This window comes from Anolis sagrei, chromosome 2 (assembly GCF_037176765.1).
Source record: "Anolis sagrei isolate rAnoSag1 chromosome 2, rAnoSag1.mat, whole genome shotgun sequence".
In the NCBI taxonomy this organism is placed as follows: Eukaryota; Metazoa; Chordata; class Lepidosauria; order Squamata; family Dactyloidae; genus Anolis; species Anolis sagrei.
The window spans coordinates 146,124,583-146,149,313 of NC_090022.1; the positions used below are offsets into that span (position 1 = coordinate 146,124,583).

At 38.0% G+C, this 24,731-nt stretch overlaps 1 protein-coding gene across 2 annotated transcripts in view; it reads left to right on the forward strand.

The window, feature by feature from the left end:
* Nucleotides 1–24,731, forward strand: part of SARNP (SAP domain containing ribonucleoprotein) — a 70,923-nt gene that overhangs the window by 27,888 nt on the left and 18,304 nt on the right. Inside the window, exon 9 of one of the 2 annotated variants that reach the window (XM_060763907.2) lies at nucleotides 1,723–1,791. The exons of the other annotated variant lie outside the window; for it this stretch is intronic. Within the exon in view, the coding sequence (XP_060619890.2) occupies nucleotides 1,723–1,791 (69 nt within the window). The remainder of the gene's footprint in view (nucleotides 1–1,722; nucleotides 1,792–24,731) is intronic. 2 annotated transcript variants of the gene reach the window in all.

Below are 24,731 nucleotides of genomic sequence, written 5' to 3' on the forward strand. Positions count from 1 at the left end.
GTGGCACAGTCATGTCTTCAAGATGGAAACATAATTTTTCATAATATATACTATCAAAATGCTGGTTTCCATCTGAAAAACTCATTTGCTCTATTATCTAACAAGTATTTGCAATATGATTCCTAGTGCCTCTTCTTTCCCTGATGCAAGCTTGACCATTGGCATTTCTCACTCCATATGCACCAGAAATGTGTGTTGTAGAATCCCCCATGAAAACATAACTTTGCTTTAATGGAAGATTAATGCAATAGTCCTGGGGATACTATAATCCCTAATTCCTTTTTTTGGGGTGGGGGGGGGGGTAAATGTTTTGTTGAACATGTCCAATCTGTGAGCATGTGTTTTGGGTTGCTTAAAGATTGTATTTGCAATAACCAAATTGTTTTCAATGCAAAATTCAGCCATTTGCTCTCCTGCATTTTTGATTCTACTATGTTTCCCAATTTTGCCTTTTACGTGACAATGCTTAACAAGAAGTCTTGTTTAGATGTATAGTTAAGTTCCTCCTGGCCTAAAATATTTCAGTGTATTCTGCCTCTGCGGTTGATACATAAACTTGGATTAATATTATATTGATGAGTTTTCCCTGTAGTGTACTGATATGATTCAGTCAAACTTTGCATTATATTTGGCTCTTCTGTGGCCACAGATTCTTCACCCTCTGATTCCAGAACCTAAAGCTTGAAAATATCCCCCCCCCCAAAAAAAAACAAACCTTGATTTTGTCATAGAATCAAAGAGTTGGAAGAGACCTCATGGGCCATCCAGTCCAACCCCCTGCCAAGAAGCAGGAATATTGTCATTTATATAAGGGACACCATTTTACTACACCATTGTATATAATGAGGCCTGAGCATCCATAAGATTTTGGTATCTGTGGTGGTCTCAAAAGCATGTCCCAGGACATAGTAGTGGCCCACTGCATATCCTACGATCGCTTTTGCTCCATGTCTCCTAATTAACAATAGCAGCTTGTTTCTTCTTAGACATTTATTTTCTGAGTAAAACTGTGTATTTATTACTCAAAAATGTCCTCTTTAGTTTACTCACAAGTACTGCAATGTTTATATGTTCCATTTGTTAAATAATGTATCTAACTTCCCCTTTTTCATGCTTCTTACCCTCCATATCACTACAATATCTGTTGTGCAGCTTCAGATTTTTCTTCTGCCCCTGAACACATCAACTGCTGAACATCCTTTCAGCTGGAGTCCAGTTGCGTCATTAGGCTCAGTTTTACTTGTAGTTGTCCTTTACTGTATACTGGGTTGAGCATCAAAATATAATGTTTTAAAAGTTCATGTATTGAATGCTGAGATTAATTGAGTTAATGACATTTTATGTGAATGTTTATCAGATTCTCATTGATTCACTGCATCTACTCTATTGGGTTTCACCGTCGGAGTTGCCTTTAATCTGCTTAATCTTTAATCTTCTTAAAGTTAGCACAAACCTTTCTTAGAGTAACTTGTAGTAAAGTATTGCATCACTGGATGTCATCTCTCAGTTCTCCTGCCACTCCAAAATTGGCAAAAGGATTGTTATATACAGAATTTTGATATCTGCAAAGTTTTTCTATTAGGGTATAACAAATTTGTTCATACCAACCTTCAGTTTCAAGTTCGTTCATGTGTTCATATGAACACTTACTGTATTGTAGTTTTCCTAATCTCAGTAATATAACTAGAGATTATATTAAACTATTTCCTGTGACTTTTCTAGGTAAATATAGACAAATTAAAGGAAAGGGCTCAGAGATTTGGCTTGAATGTCTCCACAGTCTCCAAAAAGGTAAGGTTACAGGGCAAAAGCACTGCTATAAAAGATGAGCGAATGTTTACAGCAGTGATATTCTTTTTATTTTGTTTTCATGAAACCTATTGGTGAATTGAGGATGTGACTCTCTAGTATCATTAGTTAAGCTCTAGATCCTGTTTATAGATTTTGAAAGCTTGTGTTACGAAGTCAGATTGTAATGATTATTACTGAGGGAGGTAAATGCAGCTGGGTTCTGAATTATTTATTTATCATAGATTCCCTGCTCTCCTTCCAGTTATATATATTTTTGATAGCATTTCTTAGTGTTCAATAAATAGAACTGCTCCTAAAAAGACACGGGGAAACCCATGGTTCTCCAAATGTTGTTATACTATAACTCTGCCAGCCCAATTGCCAGTGATTAATAATAACAAGAATTGTAGTCCAACAGTGTCCAGAAAGACACAAGCTATTCTCTGATGTCTTGAGAAATAAGTTATATATAATCTTAAGCTTCATTCTCACCACAAAGAAAAATTAGCCTGAATATATCACTTTAGACTGCACAAGGAATTCTACAAATCACTGAAAAGACTGAGCTGGAATTTATCTGGCTGGCATCCAGTTTTTCCTAGTAAGATGAAGTCCCCAAGTTACAAACAAGATGGGTACTATAAGTTTAATTTGTTTGTGAATTGGAACAGGTCCAGCAAGAAGTGCACTCTTTGTAATTTGACCAAAAAAGGTGCACATTATAGTTCCTGTGTGATTATAATCCCTTTTTAAAAAACACCAAAGGTTCCAATCAATTGAAAGGAAAACCACAGAAATAGATAAGGGAGAAGAGGGTTTGGAGAGATCAATAGGGAAAAAAAGGGGAAGGGATTTGGTAAGGTATGGATAGGAAGAAAGAGGAAAATTAGTTTGGAGACATTGATCAAAAGAACAAGGGAAAGAATTTGGGGAGATCCACAGGAAGAAAAGGGAAAATACATTTGGAGAGATATAGATAGGAAGAAGAAGGAAAGAGGGTGGGAGGATACACACATGCTTTGGCTCAGCACTAAGATTTCACGACACGAAGGGAGGGGAGAGGCCCGTTTGTTGAATTGTTAATAAGTCTGATGTTCTTAAATCGGAGACTGCCTGCATAGGAATAGTCACTCATATGAATCCTCTCATGCAGTCAGAGGTTGTGAAATAAAAGCTCACATTTAGCACCTCAGTGAGAACTGTACTTCGTACATGGTGATTCTTTATTCCTTTGGCTATCTGGTTCACGGTCTTGCACTTTTAAAACAAAATGTAAAGGATTTGGATTCTTTATACTTGTAATAAGAAAAAAGCAAAGTCTAAAAGGAACAGAAAAAATAATTTAGGAGCAGCTGAAAGGAAGGAATTTTTCAGAAGAATATATTAGCTCTAGCGACATTGCCCTAGCTCTAGGGATGAGTTTTTTAAACAATGGTAGCTCTACGTGGAAAGATGAAAAGGATTGTAGCAAATTTAGAAACTTGTATAAGATTGAATTATTACTTCTGTGACAATTTTACAATTCAGTATCATCACAGAAGAGTACTGAATTGCAGAAGGCGGGGGGGGGGGTGGCCTGTTCATTATTTTAGACCTGGAAACATTGCTGTGAAAAAGCCTAGAGGAGGAGGAAAGCTGTCATTTTGCCTTAACCCCTGGCAAATAAACTATTCCATCCCTCATGGGATTTGCACACTGCACACTTAATGCATTCCATTCTGCAGTAAGGCACTGAACCTGGCACCAGAGAGTTCAACCATGTAGAAAATAACTGGATGTGGAGGCCACTTTCCTCCCCACCCTCTGCTTTGGGGGCAGGGTGAAATCATGCAAGTGCATTAAAGCTGGAATATGTGGAGGGGCAGGTCAGGGTGAGAGGCTGCTCAAACATCATTAACCCTGTCACCGGGAGTGCACATTTTTCAGGAAGAATATATGCTTTGTCAGCATTTATGGCTGCATTTCCTTTGAGTAGAATTGTGTAGATGAGGCATAATACGCATTGTAAGCTCTCTAAGAGCTTCCCACAACTGCCTTCTTTCCAATACTTCATTTTTGAAAAGTAAGCGTAAACTGATTTCAGTGCTCTTAAAGAATATGCATGAAGCCAGTTTCATTAGTGAATTGATCCCCATTATGCACATGGAGAAAGTGCCAATAGGAGAAAGACATGACCAAGGTCAGAAATTGATTGTTATGTAAGTCTAGATATATGGTTCTGCCTACTCTTTCTTTAAATCCTTTTTTTTTTTGTGTCTTTGTGTCTCTTACTTGCATAAGACATAAATGTAGTTTAAACAGAGATTTGTTTTGGAAACCTTTTTTTCTTCAGACCTACTATGACCAAGTAAAATACAGTGGTTTAAAATGGTTTTTCTCCCTCTGAGAACTCTCTTGAATTTTGTTGAGGAACATTGTCCCTTGCTTCAATTAGTCTATAATATCAAGTTGCCCACGTGGGTGTTCTTTATAGCTCTTCATTACAGATTAGGGTTGGTTACATGCGGCTGCAGATTTTTAATGTCACACATGGCAGCAAAAACTTTACAGTAAACCATTGTCTCTCTGGAGCCACATTTCATTTCCTATTCAAATTGGTCTATTCAGATTGGATTTGAAAAAGTGGGGGTGGAAATTGCCAAGGGCAATTTCAAGCCTACTGGGATCAGAGTAGCAAGCCTAGATCTAAGCAAGAGCCTCTGCAGCTAATCTGCAGCTTTGAACCCACTGCCATGTAGAATCTATTAAGTTAAAATCCTCTTCCTGAAAGATAACAAAAGGTTTATGTGTACAGTAGAAGTAGGTGGTGAGTGTCACTATCTGGTACAATCGAAGTGGCAGGTGTTTGCTTGTGTTTTTATTAGCATGGAGCCATCAAATTAATTTTTAAAATAAATCAAGAAACCATTTTTTTCTCCAGAACTAATCACACCCCCTTCTCTGTGCTCTCCTGGGAGGCCTCCTTTTAAAATGTACCCTCTGACCTGAGGCTGCTGTCCCTTGATTTCTGCAAGTTATACTTAAACTGCTCCCTTCCCTTGTAAATTTTCTCTCTGTAGCAGCTGCTCCCTGGGCCACGCTGAACCTAGGCTTCCCAGTGGGAGTGCCGATAGCTGCAGGCTCCAGTACTGCAAAGGGGCCCGCATCGTAATGCATAGGCACATTCTCAAAAGGGTTACTGTTTCTTCTTATGCATAAAACAACCTCATAGGTATCCAGCAGTGTGAGTTTTACCACAAAATAAAAGGTTAGGAATCATTTGATATTCCTTAGCTTGGCATAAAGAAGAAGTGTATGAAATAATAAATAAATAAATAAATAAATAAATAAATAAATAAATGCTCCTTTCTGCATTACATTACACAGTGTCTTTCTTAGACGAGATGAATAAAATGATTTGTGCTTCACATTACTTAACATTGGGGTCTTGAACTATTTTACAAGTACCTCGTTTACCTGCAGACTGTCAGAGGTTGTAGCTCAACAGCTAAAATGCTAACGTGTCGGAATCATGCAAAAGTAGTAATTAATAGAAATGCAAGGACCTAATCATAGACACCTTAGCATTAATTTCTTCCCGTTCACAGTTGTGGATTTTGAAAAGAAACAGAATTTGAATCACAGTCTCCAGTCTAGGGAATGGAGCTGGGCAAAAAAGTAGGACTATACACAAACACAGTAATTCTCAAGTTTGTCAGAAATGGTCACATAATATGTCAACATGATGACACCACAGAATAAGCAGGGGCCAACTACAACAGATGTATGTTTATATCATTAGAAAGTGACAGAATGTATAGATAACCCATGACTAAGAAATCGGGGACTCTGTTTTCTTTCACTAATTTGGTATATTGCAATCCTCAGGCAGAGTGCTTCCTTTTCCTAGCTGAGATAGAATAAGAGTGAGGCCTTTTGAAGCACATTTTTTATTATGACTGTTTAATTTTAATTGCTAATGTGTTATTAACTCATGAATTAATAAAGAGCAGGATGATAAAAGTCAATTGTCAAAATACATTGATTTAAATGATTTTAGTGAAAGTCAGGGGACTTGAATTAATTTTTTTATGGCTTTTTAAAGACAAGCAACAAGTGAAGCATTCGTAAACAGAAGGAGAAAATACAATTGGCTTAATTTCCAGTACTCTCTATTTTGCAGCTAGAATACACTCAGTCATCCGTATTCCAAACCCATGAAAGTGGGGGAAATTATGAATAAAAAACCTGAATTTTTTTAAATCTAAGAGATCACCTCTCTAGCAATTTCTAGGGATCTCTACATTTTCCAGCTTGACTGTGTGGTGAACATCCAGCAGATGTTGACCATATACTGGAGAACCTAGTAATTCCTATAGTGAATATTTTAATCATATCTGTGAAAAATCAGATCTGCAAAAATCAAACCCTCAGATGTGGAGGGCCAACAGTATAATATTTAGGAAGGGGGAAAAAGATAAGGAAAAGCATTTTTGTTGACTGAAATGAAACAATCTCAAGGCCATTAAAACACCCCCACCCACCCCCGTATAGCCCAGTGTTGCTTGCAATTGGCTATGTTGATGTGGGCTTCTGGGACATTCAATCAAAAATCTGGAAGGCCCAACAATTCCTATCCCTACGATAATTGTTAATGTAATACCCCTTCCCAAGAATTATCTTCATGATGAAAATTTCAAAGGTGCTTAGTTCTATTCTGTATGCTCCCCAAGCCTTCTAAGCAGCTTTTAATCTAGCAACATGGAATGTGCAACTGTTGTAGGTTGCAGAAAACTGAGTTACAATTCTGGGACAAAATATGACTGTAAAGCTCAAATGTGGCCTTAAACTTTGCTTTTGACATGGTGCAAGGGAAAGTTGATTCTGATATATGATATTATCTTCATATGTCAGATTTTGTGCCTCAGGAGTTTTGTAAATGTTAGAAAAGATTTGTGCAAGACTCTTTTTTTAGCGCTGTATTGGAGCCCAATCATTTTATTACTTTGGATGAGAGCAGACCTGTGTTCTTATGGGAGTAAACCAGGTTCTGTCCAAGGTGGGCTACATGGTTAGAAGGTTGCTTAGAAATTTTACCAAATGTCTTCTGTTGCTCTGAGATTTCCCTTATATTTACTCATATTTTGTCATCCAGCTCTCACCTCATATCCCAAAACATAGCCAACATGTTTTGGCATTTTAATCTGAAACCCACTGCTATCTTTTCCCCACTTCTCCGTGTGCAGTTTTTGTAAAGCGTAACCTTTATTGAAGTTCAAATCAAGACTACTGTGCCTTCATCTTTCCTGTCTCCACAGATGTAAAATACATATTTTTCTGAAGTAATAAAATGTTTATGGGAGTATTCAAAATGCATTGTCTGTAGCTTTCTCAGAAAACATCTTAATATATTTCTTCTTCTGAAAGGGTTATGTGGAAACCTGCACTATTCCTCTATCTCCTGATTTTAGGATGTGCTGCAAAGATGGGATACAAATTGGAATGAGGTGTTCTAGCAAACCATCATGGCAAAAGGCATGGTTTAGTGTACAGCTGGAGTAATTAATAGCATCAAAAGGCTGTTATTCTATTTTATTTTGCATTGTCCATGGTTTTAGTTTATATGCTGTTAATGAAATACATTACATAGTGATGGAATTGGCCTGGATCCATAATTCCCATGAGTAGAACTCCACATGTTGAGATGAAACCATAGCTCACTCTCCGAAATATCCCTTCTCACCTCATCCGCCCCCCAAGCCATCCAGGGCAGAATTCCAGGGCCTGCTTCGTTCTGTGGTATGGAGGGGTGTAGGGGAGATAAACCAGAGAGAACTCTTGATTGCTATTGGACATAATGCTAAGCAAACCATGGAGCAAAACTTATGAGAGAAAATGGCAGTAATATTTGGAATGATAGAATAGCCCGAGTTGAGCAATACAATGAATCAAGCATCTGGGGAGATTAGTTATGAATACTTCCTGCATCATTCCTCCTGCTTACATGGACTGCAGCTAATTATGATTCGTTCAACAGCTCCCATTGCAAGCAAAAGAGATTAAACAGCATGCACCAGCACAGTGATCATAACCCCGCAGATGCCTAGTTTATCTTGTCATCCAAACTGGGCCATACTGCAACTCCAAAAACTGCTGTGATTTTTCTGAACCTATCAGAATGTTACCTTTTCAGGCTGTGATTCTCCAAGAACAGTAACATGGAAACATGGAGGATTTTTTTCAAAGTAATGCTAGTTTAGGAGAAAGCCTAAATACCCTAAATACACCAGAACCTATCCATAGCTAGTACTTGGACGAAAGACTGCTAATGAATACACAGTGCTGTGGGCTGTATTTCAAAGGAAGAAACTGGCCAAACCACCTCTGAGTATTCCTTTTCTAAGAAAAGCATATAATATTCCTGAGATTGCCATCAGTTAACATCCAACTTGAAGGACATGCGTTTATGTATTACTTTATAATTGGATTTTCAAAAGAGATACAGTGCTTTGGTGTGCTTTTACACTAATATGAACTGACTTGGGCTTTAAATCAGGAGTGGGAATTACAGGGCCTTCCAGGTGTTGTTGAATTACAGTTCAAACATTACTCAAAACTAACAGTACTAGCTAGAATTGTTGGGATTTGTAAGAGTACCTGTCTGACCACACAATTTCTACCTTTGCTTTAAGTGCAAATGCACTCAAAAGGTTTGGTCTTTTGAACTAGAAAAAATGAACTGTTCAACAACTTCAGCAAGTCCAAAGATTTTAAAGTGCTGAAAGCAGCCTGTTAAGCTGCAGAATATAAAATAGTATAGTTCATTGGCCTTCAACTGGAAAGCCAGGTCTGACCAACTGGTTTAAGTTGGATCACACATGCGACAGTGTTACAGTTTCCTCTTCCTCCCCCATTTTTTGGAAGTTTTGGGGTTAGAGATTTCTAAACAAGAAGAAAAGTGAGATCGAGAAAAACATGACAGAAAAAGGAGGAAGCAGAAAGAAGAGAGAAGAGTTACAGGCAGTACATTAATACATGAAAAGGAAGAGCTGCCATGTTTAAGCTTGGGACCAAAGGTAGATTCCATTGGGTCCCAAGCCAAAGGGAGTGCTTTGATTGTGCTTTTCCTGCATGGGAAGGGGTTGGACTAGATGGCACATGTGGTCTCTTCCAACTCTGTTTTTTTTTATTATTCTAAGTATTCCTCAGTTAACAAAGGAGATGCAATCCCAGGCATTATTTCCTTAATAGAAAAGTTAGCACCAGAGGCAGTAATAACAAGGAGAGGTTTGTTTCTGTTGTTGTAAACTCCCATTTAGTTGACTTCAGCTTGCAGCAAACCTGTGATCATCATCTGTGTTCAGGTTGTATATCTGAGAACATTATTTGAATTTTCTTAAGGTTTAACTGTAAAACCACCTCTGCACTTTCTTCCTTGACATTCTTCAGTAATCTTTCCAAGGCTTTGCTCCTTTCTGCTAATAGTATGCTTTGATATGTATATCTTAAATTATAATTTATGTTTAGTCCTCCAACTTTCACACATCTTTCTTCTCATTCTACTTTGTGTCTATGTTCAGTCAAACAGAGCCTTGCATGCTATCTGTTTCTGTTGATTTATTTCTCCCAAGTGCAACTTTCACTTCATGTTCTAAAATTATAGGTCCATCTTCATATGCTTCTTCCTCAAATGAGTGTCACCCATTTATCTCTTTCATATAGTTCTTCAATGTATTGTTTTTATTGTCGTTTCATTTCTGCTTAGTCATGTAATGTATTCCTCTGCTGACTGTAGAGCATTCCCATTCTTGGTTTAAATTTTCTCAGATCTTAAAAAGTACTTCGTTTTTGTGATTCTATTTTTCTCACTTTTTTCTGTTGCTTTTTATCTTTCCTTTACTGCTTGAAGAATTTCATCTGCCATCCTGATGCTTCTCTGTCTTTGTTTCTTTTGCTGCAGATAGTAAAAGAAGAGCGGTTTAACATCTTTCTGCATACCTTTTTAAATCCAGAATTAACAACATGTGCATGTTAAATGAAACAGCCAGGTCACATAAACCTTGCATAAGTAAACAGAAATATCTTGAACCTTTTAAATATCACTTGAAGGGTTCTTCCAAAACATTATCTAGGGATGTTTTTTTCTTTCTTTCACTAAGCTCCACCCTTCTTGTGGTCTCCATTTTGGTGGTCCTGCTTTTAGTCTAGTCTTCTTTAAAATGCTGGAAACTGATGCTTCTTTGCTGTGTCTGGTGTAGGTAAAGATATACATATGTGTTAGGATTAGCTAGAATAGAACCCTGTTCTTTTTCTGCTCAAGCTTTGTTGATTCCATTATTTCAGATGTGTTACTGCAACCTGTTACCAAAGTCTATGTTTCTCTAGCTTCCTTCACATCCTCATCATCAATTAAGACACTGTTAAAAATGTCCAGGTAGACAGAGGACAAGGACAGAAAGCAGGCCTAGATGGCCAAAAAAGGACTTTGTGAAAAGAAGTTTCTTTATCATAAACTCTGTTAACAGAGGTATGTCTGGAGATGAATGGCTACAGGTTTGAAATCTCAGTGTGGGAAATAGAGTTTATTCTGTTAACCATGAAAAAATATTGTAATGTCAAATCATGGGGGGAAGTGTTTCTATGAGGTAGGATTTTTGCAATTATTAGCATTAGTCTGTACCAGATTATATTATGATCTTTTAGATTGGGCCTATCTCCAGGATTTGCTGGAAGCAAAGGTGGAATAAGCGATGTGTCCTCCTCCGCCTTTTGGAAAGTATAAAATCTGTTTCATCTAAAATCCTTATGTGCAGTACACAGATTGCTAGTTGGAAGACAAAACTAGAGAGTATCCAGATATTAAATATGATAGCAAAGCTGGAGACATTTTTACATACGATACTAGGCTTTAGAAATCAGTAGGAGTGAAACTGGGTATCTTTTCCTAATTTTCAAAGGGCCTGAGACCTCAGAAAATAAAAACCCACCTCAGATGGTATAGCATCCCCTTCCCTCGGTGGGGTCCAGCTGATAGCAACTAAATTCAGTACTGGAATTTTATTGGAAATGGCAACCATATTGTATATGAAGGGGAATTGTAAAAATCCATAATAGTGTGCTAACCTCTATTTGTTCATGTAAGTGAAAAAAATGCACGTCTGTGAGATCTCTTGTTCCATACATCTGCTGAGAAGTTACAGAGAGCAAGTTGGTTAAGGCGGGGAGGCTGATAAATTATTGATTCTTTCATTTTTTTTACGTAGGCTAGAGGACCCATTTGCTATTGGTTTCTTATTTCATGCCACCTCTTCTGATGCTCTTTGATCCCAAAAGATAATGTTTAGTCAAATAGCAGCAAAAGAGGGCATGATTTTCAGGGCCAAATTCTGTGCCAGAAATAGTACTTTAGAATAGATAGTAGACTTGCTTGCGGCTCTTTCAAAATAGTCAACTTACCATACATTCGCTTTCGAAAAGTGTGAATGATCTTTAGCTTACTAACATTCATTTTTATGTTCTTCGGTGCATCCATAGAAGAAGGAGCCTAAATTAGATTTATGCTTAATGTAAACCCCTTTGGACCAACAATTGATTGTTAATCCCATTTATATGAGAATATAGAAACCAGGAGTGAATTTTGTCTGTAATTTTGGAAACTTTACATTAGAAAGAAACATGGAAGCCAGGCTTGTTCCTTACATGTTTTGTTCCAAATTGCTTCTGAGGCTACAGTCCAAAACACACTTGCAAGCGAATACGCTGCAGTAAACACAGTGGGACTTAATTACAATGAAACAAATACAGGTTTGGACTGTCAACTTCACTTTGAAAACTCTTCTGATTGATTTGATTTGCACTTAGATGACATCTCTGCATAGAAGCAGATCACACTGTTAACGTTTTGTACCCTGTACTTCAAAACATAAAATGTGAATCTGCTCTAATGTAAAGTAGTGAATCTGCATGTCCAGAGTAGTAGATTATTCTTGATCCTCCTCTCTCTTTCTCTCTTGCTTTTTTTTCTCCCCACCCCCTCTGCCTTGAAATGATGTCACCATGCTCCAACTTGAGTAGCCATGAATGTACGCCTGTTGATGTTAGAATAATAGAAAGTGACAAGGTGAAGAATAGTGCTGGCAGTCATGGACATTTCAACACAGAGATGCTAGGACATCTCCTCCCCCACACTCTGGATGGTCTAGAAATGAGCAAGTGGCTTGTGCAGGACTGTGCCGATATGATTTGCATGTTGAAATATATGATGAATACCTTGTGTCTTAACATCTTCTAATGTGTTCTCTCAAGATTCTGTTACGAATGGGTGAAAAAGTAGCCTCTTCCTGCTGTCATCTGAATTTTTTTAAGTAACCATATCCTTGGTATTTGCAGTCTTTGGCTTTCCCTGATACAAATTTAGCAAAAATGAAAGTCACTTAATTTCATGTTTGCTAAATACAGACTTTTCTAAGTTCTGACCATGTGTCTCTACATACGAGTAACCCTACTTATATCCATATTTATTCCAATTTGTAGAGTGCATCATAAGGCTCAGAGCAGATTAAATAGTTATAAATAGACAAGATGGATCAGTGGCCAAGAAATGTTTTGCAACTTCTGACAGATACTGACCCTTCACCCCTGACCCCTTTACCCTTGTTTCTGTTTTTCTATTATTCCTTGCATCTGACCTGAATTCTTTATTTGTCTTTCTTTCTGTGAAATCCTGAAACAGTCCTTGTGATCCAGTCATGCTGACCTGTATAGTTGAAGCTATACGTAGTGTTCTGTACATATCAATCATCTTCTCCTAAGCTCCTGCACACATTTCCATAGTGAAGAGAGTTTACTGTCTTTGCTATTGATATATGGAAGGTATAAGTCTGATAGTTTGGAAAAATGTACATTTTTGTCATTTAATGAATTATTGAGTCATCCCTTAATACATAGGTGTGAATGATGGATAGCTGGTTATCTACTTTTATGAGGTCCTGTCATTTGCTACTGGCCATAAGTTTTGGCAATAATACAGGTTTTCTGTCAAGGAAATTAAATTCTATATTCAACTATAATTGATAAAATTATGTACATTGTTTACTGAATGTACAGCCTTTTAATTATAGTGATGAGAAGAAAGGCAGAATGGGGAAGATGGAGGAGTTGATGTCCTTAGTTTTAAATAGTTTGTGTGCAACATTTTAGTAAGCTACTTGTCATTTTAGTAAGCACAGCTTTAAAAAGATCTTGCTCCAAAAGGTATTCTGTCCTTTTCATTTTCTAACTCGAACATTTTGTTTTGTTTAATTTTGTTTGGAAAGTGTAACTGAAGGCCTTATTCTCTAGAGTTGTTTCATTTTAAATGGGAATAGATAGTTTAATTTATAATCATGACTTTGACCAGTTGAATAAATATGCATAATTTCTAGAGCTATGAGAGCTATGCAATGCCTGGTATGATACTCTGATGTATGAGGTTTTTCTAAAGCTCATATAATAATTCAAGTTAGTGGATAGAAGATAGTCACAAGTATTGCAATTGTTTCCACTAACATGTTTTTACTTGTGTTGGTTAACATGTTGGGTATATATAATAATATACTTACCCTCAAAATTAGTCATGAATAGATTGGCTATGGTGAGCACTTTATCATAATACTCCCCTGCCCTAGTAGCCAATCAATTCATTATTAATTTTGAGGGAAAAATAGATTTCTCATTCTTCTAATCCATTTGGCCCAAAAAAAAATCATTGTCAGGCTGTAAAGCCCTTGGCTGATGTCCTAGATGTTGTTTTGCAGGGACATATAACCATGAAACAGCTATAACCTTCCAAATGGTTCAAGGAATTATTGGAAATGCCTTGTGTAGTCCAACCCAATTATCCAAAATGGCAGCTGCGGCTCCAGAAAGCCCAAAAAATGGAATGGTGCTACCTTTCAGGCTCAAGAGCATGCACACTCCCTGTTTCTAAGAATAATCCAGATCTCGAAAAGGTTAAAACAGCATGGAAGTATTTCTTAATTCAATTAAACTAGATTGAAAAGAAAGGTAAGAAACTTCAGCTTTCATGGCATTCTCCCTGTCCTTCAAAAGTGGCACTAATCTCATACGAGATAGCTCCAATCTTAGGAACCTGACATTCATTTCATTTAGAATGAAAATGGTAAAATCACTCTAAAGTATTGTGCTCAGAATTCATATATTGCACATAATATTAAACATGGGATTCTATTTTTAAGCAAGAATAAATAAATGGAACAGAATACTGTTGTGCAATATATTCAGAGCTTAGAAATGTTAGTAATTTTCCCAGTGCTTTGTTTAATTATAAAGTTATCTTAGCAATGTATTGTCTCTTTCCTCAATATTTGTGAGATAAACAAACAAAATACATCAAAATGCATTCTTTATCATTTTCTTGGGTTCGCTAAAAGCCCAATCATACATTTTATCATTTAAAAAAAATAAGAAAAGGACACTGTGTTTTCTATTTCATTGGTGCTTCTGAGAAGCATTCCAGAGTGTATTAAGACCTCTTCAGAGCTGGAAAAGTTAGCTCTTGACCCTTTCTCTCTGGGCATGAAAGAGAGAGTGTGTGAGAGAGAGCGATGCTTCTATTTAAAGAAAGATTTAAAAAGCTTAGTTTCAGTGGATAGAAGGAGAGACTGAGTGTGGTGTGTGTATGATGGTGATGACGGATTTCAGAAGGGACAATTTGCCGCGCCCCCCCCCCCAAACCGAATAGTGTTGCCCAGTTTGCCCAGCAAATGTAAATAGAATGTGTGTGAGGAACTGGCCACAAATTGACAAAAAGCCGGCAATAAAGTTTTTGCTTTGCATCCATCTTTAGCCAAAATGATTGGCTAATGGATTGGCCAAAATGAGGAAAACTGTTAGGGAGCAGAAATCTACTTGTGTTGTTTTTTAAAAAAAAAAATGATAAGTAGTATAAAGGAACTTGAAATATATTTAAAGATTGAATCCCACCTCCAAGAGGCTCCCAGGAGAGGCAATTTGCCCTTCAGTTTGCCAGAAAAAGGGCAGTCTAGAGGCAGGTCAGGGGCCTCAGAAAGAGCCTGGGGTTTGTCTTTGCAGTGCCATGGCTGCATTTTTCCTATTCCAGTTTAGAATAACAAGCGAGTATAATTAATTATGGCCAAATTAACAGTGTTTACTTGTTGCCATTGAACACAGTAGTGTTTACTTTAGCGATCTTCTAAACATATTATAAGTTAACATTGTGAAGATGTTATTTCCTGGATCTTGTTGAATATAAATTATTGTACCAATATATGCAAAACTGACAGTACCTCATCATTCTTGCCTTTGGGGGGGAAAGATGCCAGAATCTCCTAAGTGAAATATGCACACATATTGGATGGAGCCGACGGTCATGTTGAATAACCCTTTGTATAACACTCAAAACCTTTCTGTCCCATAGCTCTCCAGTCCAAAGGGGGTGACTTTCAGATTTGTGAAAGGCAAAAGGGAGTTCAGATGGCATAGCTTTGAGGGGAAGGGATAGGAAGGTGCACACTAGCTATGAGCACCTCCTCATTTCCTTCTCCCTCTGAGCCAAAAAGAATTGATTGTCTGACTTGCCTCCCAGCTCAGTTCACCAGTATATAGTAATAGCAACCCTTTCCAGGTCTTGATGACTCCAAAATGACATTTGATTCCCCCCTCCCCCAACTGCACTAAGGGCTACTTTTCAAAAATGTACATATTAAAATTGGAATAGAAGTGGGTGCCAGGTAGGTATATTCAGTGTTTATAGATGCTGTAGAATATATACAACACATTATCAGATTGTGTGTGTGGTTTTTTGTTTTTTGTTTTTTGCTTCTTTGTTGGGGGCTTTAATAAGTAAATATTTGCAGACATTCATAACATATAGCAATAGCTCTTATCTTCAGCTAGCCTGGAATAGAAGCTACATTATATAGTTTGAGTGAGTAGGATGCTGCTGAAGATATTGGTATGTGCCATCACTTAGTCTTCATCTTAAGGCAACCCTCTGAAAGGAAGACCTCTAAGAGAGACTGTTATTCACAGCCCTACTCAGGCCTTGCAAACATGGGGCAGTGGCTTCCTTGATGAGTGTTATCCACCTAAAACATCTTCCAAGTAGAGAAAGGAAGAAGAATTGCTCCCTACTTTTAAAACTGTTCCCAGCTGTATCATGTATTAGTAAAGGCATCTGATCTTGGATATGCATTCCAGTTTGGATGCAGGGGGTTCTTTCCAGTGGAATGAGAAAGAGAAATACTTTTCCCTCTCCACTCCTGACATTTCCTCATAGGTTTTTTTAAATCACATTCATCTCTTCCCCCTTCTACTTTTGTTTCCATCCTTTCCCATCGCCATACATATATTTAACATACATTCTCAAAGTCACAGAGGACAGATCTTGTTACATTGCTATGGCGTTTAATTGTTTTTATCCTTTATTTTTATATTTTTGCATCAAATCAGTCTCCCAGAATTATAGAAACTTACTTTATATTTGGCAACCGCATTTTCCTACAAATAGTCTGTTCAAGTTTGCCTCTTTCTAACTTGTATAATAAAATATATTCACCTTTGGCAACATCAGCAGTGCTATGGGGCTGTATTGTTCTGTGGACAAAGAGGAATATAATATGAACCATGTATAGATATTTCCTTCCATATTTTGGAAAGGACCATTCTTGCCCAATTGTGTTTTTACATTGGGTTTAGAATGTTTGCCCAACTTCCAGCAGTCCTAGTCAACATAGTCAATCCCGAGGAATGCTGAAAGTTGTGGTCAAACAGTATGTGGAAGGCTGGGCAGTTTCCCACTCATGCTCTGCTTAGGGGGCCTTTTTACTCAGTCAGAATAAATAGCTGGGCATCCACCCTCAATACTTAGCATATGTTCCAATTAAAGAGACATATTATATTCCTGCCAGCATACCCTAGGAAGGGTACGCAACTTTTAGAGGTTCATGGGCTGCACATGGCTGTGACCAAACATCGGGGAACTGCATTTATTTACTTATTTATTTATTTATTTGATGCATTTGTTAACCGCCATTCTCAGCCCTTTAGGGCGACTCATGGCGGTGTACAACACATGTAAAAGACAATTTACAAAAAGGCAATTACAAACAACATATTAACAATACAACAGTTACAAAGTTACACTAAATAATCCGCTTTGTCTCATAGTGGAATCATAACCAATCTCATATTCCTTGTTCCATTCCAGTCATCTTTACCACATTATTGTAGCACTTAATTAAATGCCTTCTCGAACAGCCATGTCTTGAGGCTTTTTCGGAAGGACATAAGGGAGGGCGCCTGTCTGATGTCTGCAGGGAGAGTGTTCCACAGCCGGGGGGCCACCACCGAGAAGGCCCTCTCTCTCGTCCCCGCCAGACGTGCCTGTGAGGCAGGCGGGATCGAGAGAAGGGCCTCCCCAGACGATCTCAAGGTCCTCGTGGGCTCGTAGGCCAAGATGCGGTCCGAAAGGTATTTTGGGCCGGAGCCGTTTAGGGCTTTGTAGGCCAAAACCAGCACCTTAAATTGGGTCCGGTAGCAAATCGGCAGCCAGTGGAGCTGGGACAACAAGGGCGTTGTGTGCTCCCTGCATCCCGCTCCAGTTAGTAACATGGCTGCCACGCGCTGAACCAGCTGAAGCTTCCGGGCCGTCTTCAAGGGCAGCCCCACGTTTGTTGCTCCAATACCTTATTTTCTATATGGAAAGACACCTGGAGATGTGAAGGGATAATTTTATCATCCCCCCACCCCCAATCTGATTTAAGTCAAGAAAGACCATATTCTACTCTTAAAATTATTACTTTTAGTTGTGGGGGAAAGCCCTCCCCCCCCCCCAAGCCTAAGACAGCCCAAGGGAGCCCAGAACATAGTGGAACAGTCCCTAGATTCTTGGGAAGTGCTATTGCCCATTTTGAAAGAGAAAGAATTCTGACAAATACATTGGGGAAGGGCCTTCTTTGATCACAGAAACGGTTGTGGGGCTACATGTAATCTAGAGGTTTCATTTGGTCAACCCAGTATATAGCACATTTTACAAGGGATTAATCTAATACAAGGTATCCTTTATCAGAAATGCTTATATAGTCATAGACACATAGAGGTAGAATAGACCACAAGGGCTATCCAGTGCAACCTCTGCCGTGCAGGAACACACAGTCAATTTGTTCAGTATTACTAGAAATGTTTTGAATTTGAGATTCTGGAATTCCTGTATTTGCATGTATGTACATAATGAAAAGTCATGAACAGAACATTCATTTATTCTTCATATACACCTTACACCAATGTTTCTCAACCTTCCGAAGACCACAACCCCTTAATACATTTCCTCATGTTGTGATGACCCCCAACCATAAAATTATTTTCGTTGCTACTTCATAACTCTAATTTTGCTACTGTTAGGAATCATAATGTAAATATCTGATATGCAGGATGTATTTTCATTCATTGGACCCAATTTGGCACAAATACCCAATACACCCAAATTTGAATACTGGTGGGGTTCATTTTGTCATTTGGGAGTTGTAGTTGTTGGAATTTATAGTTAACTTACAATCAAAGAGCATTCTGAACTCCACCAATGATGGAATTGAACCAAACTTGGCACACAGAACTCCCATATCCAACAGAAAATACTGGAAGGGTTTGGTGGACATAGACCTTGAGTTTTGGAATTGTAGTTCACCTACATCCAGAGAGCACTGTGGACTCAAACAAAGATGGCTCTGGACCAAACTTGGCACGAATACTCAATATGGCAAAATGTGATCACAGGTTGAGTTTAGGGAAAATAGATATTGGTATTTGGGAGTTGTAGTTACTGGGATTTATAATTCACTTACAATCAAAGAACATTATGAACCTCATCAATGATAGAATGGGGCCAAACTTCACACACAGAACCCCATGACCAACAGAAAGTACTGTGTTTTCTGATGATCTCTGGTGACACCTCATGATAACCCCTCGTGACCCCCCCCCCCGGGGTCCCGACTCCCAGGTTGAGAAACATTGCCTTACACACATGACCTAAAGGTAATTTTATGCAATATTTTAAATAATTGTATGCAAATTGAGCTACTACAAAATAAAGGTATTACTAGTCTAAGCCACTTGTGTAAACAATGTTGGATTTTGGAATATTTTGGATTTCAGAACTCCGAATAAGAGATGCACAACCTATATAATCTTGGAACTCTAGATTCAAAGAACCTTATTATCTCAGTCAGATTTTGCTAACACTTCAAAGTCATCCTCTTAGTCTCTCAAAATAGCACACTCCTAAGATGTATGGTCCAAGTATCTGTGAGTGCTTTCTAGTATATGTTGGTGTTGCACACCCATGAAATACAGTATGTATGGAATATACTTTTGAGAGAAGGTCAAATACTTTTAATTTCAATATGGTTCCTACACTCAATGCATTTCGATTGATATTTGTCATATTCTGTGTTTAGGTTTACATTCATATTACTGTTTATATCATTCATTCTGCCTACAATACATGATATTTTAAAAATAAACAATGAGAGAGTTTTGAAGGGTCAGTAGGGCTCCTGATCTTTCCTTTCTTCGTGGTGCCATTTGAAAAGGATTTTGAGCCCCTAACAAACCTTTAGGGAGTAATGGAAGGGTTGCTTAAAGCAAAGACAATGGCAAGGGGTACTCTGCGACCTCACTCTGTCCAGTCATCTGGTTCTTCATTTGTCCCTGCTGTGAAACAGAACTTATCTTTTGTCTGTAACACAAATACATCTTTTTCCCCAGCCCCCCTTTCCCTTCTATTATAGTTCAATCAATGATGTCATTATGTGTGCCATTCAGGGACTGTTGAACCACTTGGCTGCAGGAATTTGGAGGAGCAACCAAGGGAAGAATGGAGAACTGTGCTCTCACTCCTAGGCTTCAAGAGTCTATTCTAATTTTAACCAGAGAAACAAAGTCACATTTTAAAAACTCCTGTTCTGCATAGAAAAAACTCTAAAGTGAGAAAAAGAGGGGGGGGGTGTATGTATACCTAAGGGTAGTACTGAAACCAAGTGCAGCACTTTTCTTTAGAATGGATAATTAGACTCTTAGAAAGTTCTAATTTATAGTACAAACATTTTCCAGGGATTTTTAATAGCGTCCCCCTTTTTGCTCAAGAAAAGTGTCAGCAATGCCAGAATTTGTATCATTGTCTGTAATTTTCCTGTCAGCCCCTCATTAAGCTGTTGGGATTTGGTTAAACATTTGTCTAATACTGACAGAGAATGAGGCATTTATGTAGACCAGGATCTGTAGGCCTTAGTGTGCCAATGTGTACATTGCTGTGATGTTAGATTTTTTTTTAAAAAAGATTTAGATATCTAGCATAGATTTGATAATTCTTTTTAATGTAGTCTATATAAATATGTTGTAAAATACAATAGAAATCTTGCAGAGAAAACTTTATTTGAAATAATGACACTTGAAAGATTTTTGTTTGGACACAAAAATTGTATGATGTGAGCAGCAAGGACCTCTGCTCAATATATAGGAGTCCTGCCAGTTTCCCCGTGTCTTCAATTCTGTTTTTTATATTCTTCATTTAGTCAGCTTTGATCTAATGGTGATGCCTTGAATAATGATAAGAATAAACTTTTAATTGTACTGTATACTACTCCATCTCCCCGAGGGGACTCAGGGCAGTTTCCAACATAGGTAAAGCATCGCAATTACTGACATAAAACATACAGAAAATCATTAGAAAAACATAAACACAATACTATATAACAATTGTACATATTTAAAATTAAAAGCCAGTTCAGTACTAATTTCATTGGGCAAGCTCAGCTTTCAATGGCCAGAATTCCAGAGTGGGCCTTGACAGCTATGAGAGGGCTGGGCTAGTACGACAAAGTAGACTAAGGCCTGGGGAGTGGGTAAAGTGCAAGCATGGTCCTGCCTGATGTCAGGATGGGACCTGGAGCTATTTTATTTCCAAGGCCTGCTGCACAACTAAACGAAGGCTGGGCCAACGGGGAAACATAGGGCCAGGGAAGTGGGTGAAGTGCAGAATAGGTCCCTAAATAATGGCCAGAGTAGTGCTTGGGGCTATTCATTTCCAGGGCCTGCTGAATAGCTATAATAAGGCTGGACCAAGGCTAGTACAACAAAGTAGCAAAGGGCTGGGGAAATGTGTAGAGTGCAGAGTGGGGACCTAACTGATGGGCAGGGTAGGGCCTTGGGCTAATCATTTCTAAAAGCCTGCTGGAACCACCAGGTTTTCAGGTCCATGCAGAAGGAAGCTAGTGATGGGGCTTGTCTTCTCTCGGGAGGGTGTTCCAGAGGCAGCGGGCCATCATCGAGAAGGCCCTTTCCTTTGTCCCCACCAGCCGCCCTTGAGACAGTGGTGGGAGCAAGAGAAGGGCCTCCCTGTTAGATCTAAGAGTCCGCGCCGGTTCATAGGGGGAGATGCAATAACAGAGATAGGTGGGGCCCAAATTGTTTAGGGCCTTATAGGTCATCACCTGAGCCTTGAATTGGGCCTAGCAACTTATCGGTAGCCAGTGGAGCTGCTTTAATAGGGGCATTGTACGCTCCCTATAATTGGCTCCAGCTAGAAGCCTGGCTTGAATGTGAGACTTCCAACATCATCAACTTAGTAATGAACGCACATCTATCTTATGTGTCACAAACTCATGGTTTCCTTCCATCTGTTTAAACTCTTTCATCTTCTACTTTACAGAGAATTCTCATCATTTCCATTAATTCGTGTTCTCTTCTGATATGACCAAAATATAGTTTTGAGCTTTCTGCACTGTTTAGCTTTCACAGCCATACATAGAAATCAGAGATACTGTGGCATAGATGCTTCTGATTTTGGTGTATGCACAGCTTTCCACTTGATCTTACCAAGTTGTTTCATAGCTGCCCTTTCACATCTTAGATGTTGTCTGATTTCTTAAGTAGTCTCCATTTTGATGAATGAGTCAAGATATAGAAAATCTTTTCAATTTATTTTGTACCTTCTAGCACAGCAAAGCAAATTATTACAAATGCAACCGTTTGGATGTCTTCATTCATTGTAAAGTTATGGAAATAATTTTGCAGAGTAGCTCCATCACTCCGAAGCCCAGCAATTGATGAAAGGCCCTCCCTCGAACCCGGCTGCCACTGCTGCTTTCCCAGAGATAGTGAACAGCAACCAATATTTGCTTGATTTAATGTTCTTCACCACTACCATTTTTTCCTTGTATGTAGTGCATTTTCAAGATTATATGGATAAGGGTAGGGAATTATCAAATTAACTATTGTACACTGCTTATGTAGACTTCCAAGCACACTGAATATGCTATATAAAAATTAAAAATAATTTAATGCGGATCACTCCACGTAATTATAGATAATAATTACATATCACACAATAATCTCAAATATAAATCAATTTAGAATATAATCAGTGGATGTAAAGAAATTACTAAAGGCAATCACAATATGTGTACCTTCCCAGAAAGACTCTAAATGCTTTCCTTCAGGTAGACATTCTGGGGTGTAGAAACTTTTCTATTTTCTCCCTTCTCTTCCCTGCCATCTATGTAACACATTTCTTTTAGCTTAAACAGCAGAATTTCCTGTGACAGGAGAATCATTCATTCAACACATTCTAACATTCTAACCTTAATTTGAAAAACTATTAGAAGAAACCACCAGTTAGATGAAACCACTAATTAAATTATTAACTTATCCAGTCAGCTTATGCATTAATTCCAAGCTATGGTCCTGTCTTTTCTACTTCTCCAATGTAGATGTGTGCTCATATAGGCCTGAAGAAACTGTGGATTAGTGTTCAGAAAGGTATGGCAAATTATGTCGTATTAAAAACTAATTTTAAATGTTGAGATAAAATCTGAACTGCCAGTTATTGTGTACACCAAATTCCAGTTGTTTACAGTTAAAAAACATTCAAAATAATAATTAGTTACACCTAGTCATGGCTTCCTCCACACTGATGCTTGGTGGCCTCTGACATATAACAATATTCATTTCTGCTTTGTTTTCTGATAATATAAACCAATTAAATAAAACAAATTTCTGTTTAAATGATAACATTTAAACAGAAATTTGTTTTATTTAATTGGTTTATATCTTTTCCCCTCAACCAGTAATCTTCCATATTATATAAAAAGAGCAAACTTAAAAATGACATGGAATAAAATAAGAAGTCGACTGATGGAAATAGACTTGGCTAATTTTCTTGGCCATTGCAATATGGATTTTGATTGCAAAAACTGTAAAGATGGGCAACTGTAAGGAGGGCAGGGGCCAAACTTTATCCAGCCCCCTTCACCTGGTGGCACCATCTCATTATCAAGCCCTGGAAAAGACCTCTTGGTACTTCAGGTTGCTATTTTGGGCTAAGAACAAATGTTGGTGACTTCAGGGGGTAGAAGAGAAAGATAAAACACTGCATTTGCAGGCAATTTTCTAGCATTTGAGACCATTTTGTTCAGAAAATTGTGACAAAAGGGAATTGAAAATTGGGGGTCAGGGGTTGCAAAAGTGAAAGTGTGAAGTGAAGTTCCCTGGCTGTACCTTCCCTGTTTCTAAACTAAAGCCCAACATCTGGAATAACAAAGAATTAACCAGGTCATGTTTGTGTATTGTACAGATGTTTTACAACACTCTTCAGGCCTTCTTGATTTTTTGGCTCTTTTTTCATTGCGACTCATAATGACTTACTTTAAAACCTATACTTAAAAAAAATCATATCACATTTTTAATCATTTAATTCAGGGCATAGGTAACAGTGTACCTCTTCACTAAAGCCTTATCCTATCAATTCAGTAAGATGAAAATTGTGAACTAGATCTGAATGCATGTTTAACTCGGCATTCTGTGCACAAGAAATTACCTTGTTGGGTCAGGATGTTCACTTACAGGCACATAGAACACTATGTTAAATTATATAACTGGCTTATCCAACTTCTGTGATGTGTATTATCAGATCATGCCTTCAGAGTGGGTAATCAGTATGAAATTTCTCCTCAAAAGCTAATATTTGTTGCAGTTCAGCATACGAGTTATTGTTTGGCATAGTCATTATGTTATTAAAAGTTTCCAAAGATGCTTTCCTCTTTTTCTCTCTGCACCTGAGATATGCCTCTTTCACTCTTCCTTGTGGCATTCCTTATACGTATGTTTCATCCACTGACGTCGTTGAGGCCAAAGAATGCTTTTCAACTTAAGAATTAAACTCTGGAAGTTGCAGGTGTGCTCTTAACACAGGACTGTGACTTTTTTGTGTCTCACTCCCCTGCTGATCCCGTTTGGAGCAAGCATAAACTTTTATCTGTGAAGCCCTGGTATTTTGACACAAAGAGCTTTCAAAATTGCTGAGTCTCTCGGAACTTTGCCCTTTTACAAATTCAACACCTCATACAATTTTTGATCTCTTAAGCTTTCTCTTTTTCATGGCTGGAAGAGTCAAATAAAGAAGAAACGGTGAAAGTTATATCACTGTCTTTGTTTGAATTTATTTATATATGTATTACCATGCTGCCAACAGAGGTGTCTGTTTAGGTTGAACACTTGTGTCAAATAAAATCTGTTAGTTAAGATCTTTACACCAAATGCATTCACAGTTAAACTTATATTTTTGTCACACTGGAATGGTCACATTCTTAAATTTTGTTGTTGATTGTGCCTTTTGTACATGCAGGAAAACAATATTCAGAGGTAACTGTGTTGGCCATGCTGCAAAATACAGCAAAATCCACAAGTAGCGATCCTTTTGAGGTTCAGTTCCAAAACATGATATACCATTATGCAAGCATTTGAAGCTTCTTCATTAGTCAAAAATGTTATAAATCCTACAGAAGATAAATGATGATGTTTGAGTCAAAGGCTGAGATCTTATCACTTCATATGTTATTGAGTGATTTCAGTGCAGGCAGAGACCTCTCCCCTTATTGACTGTG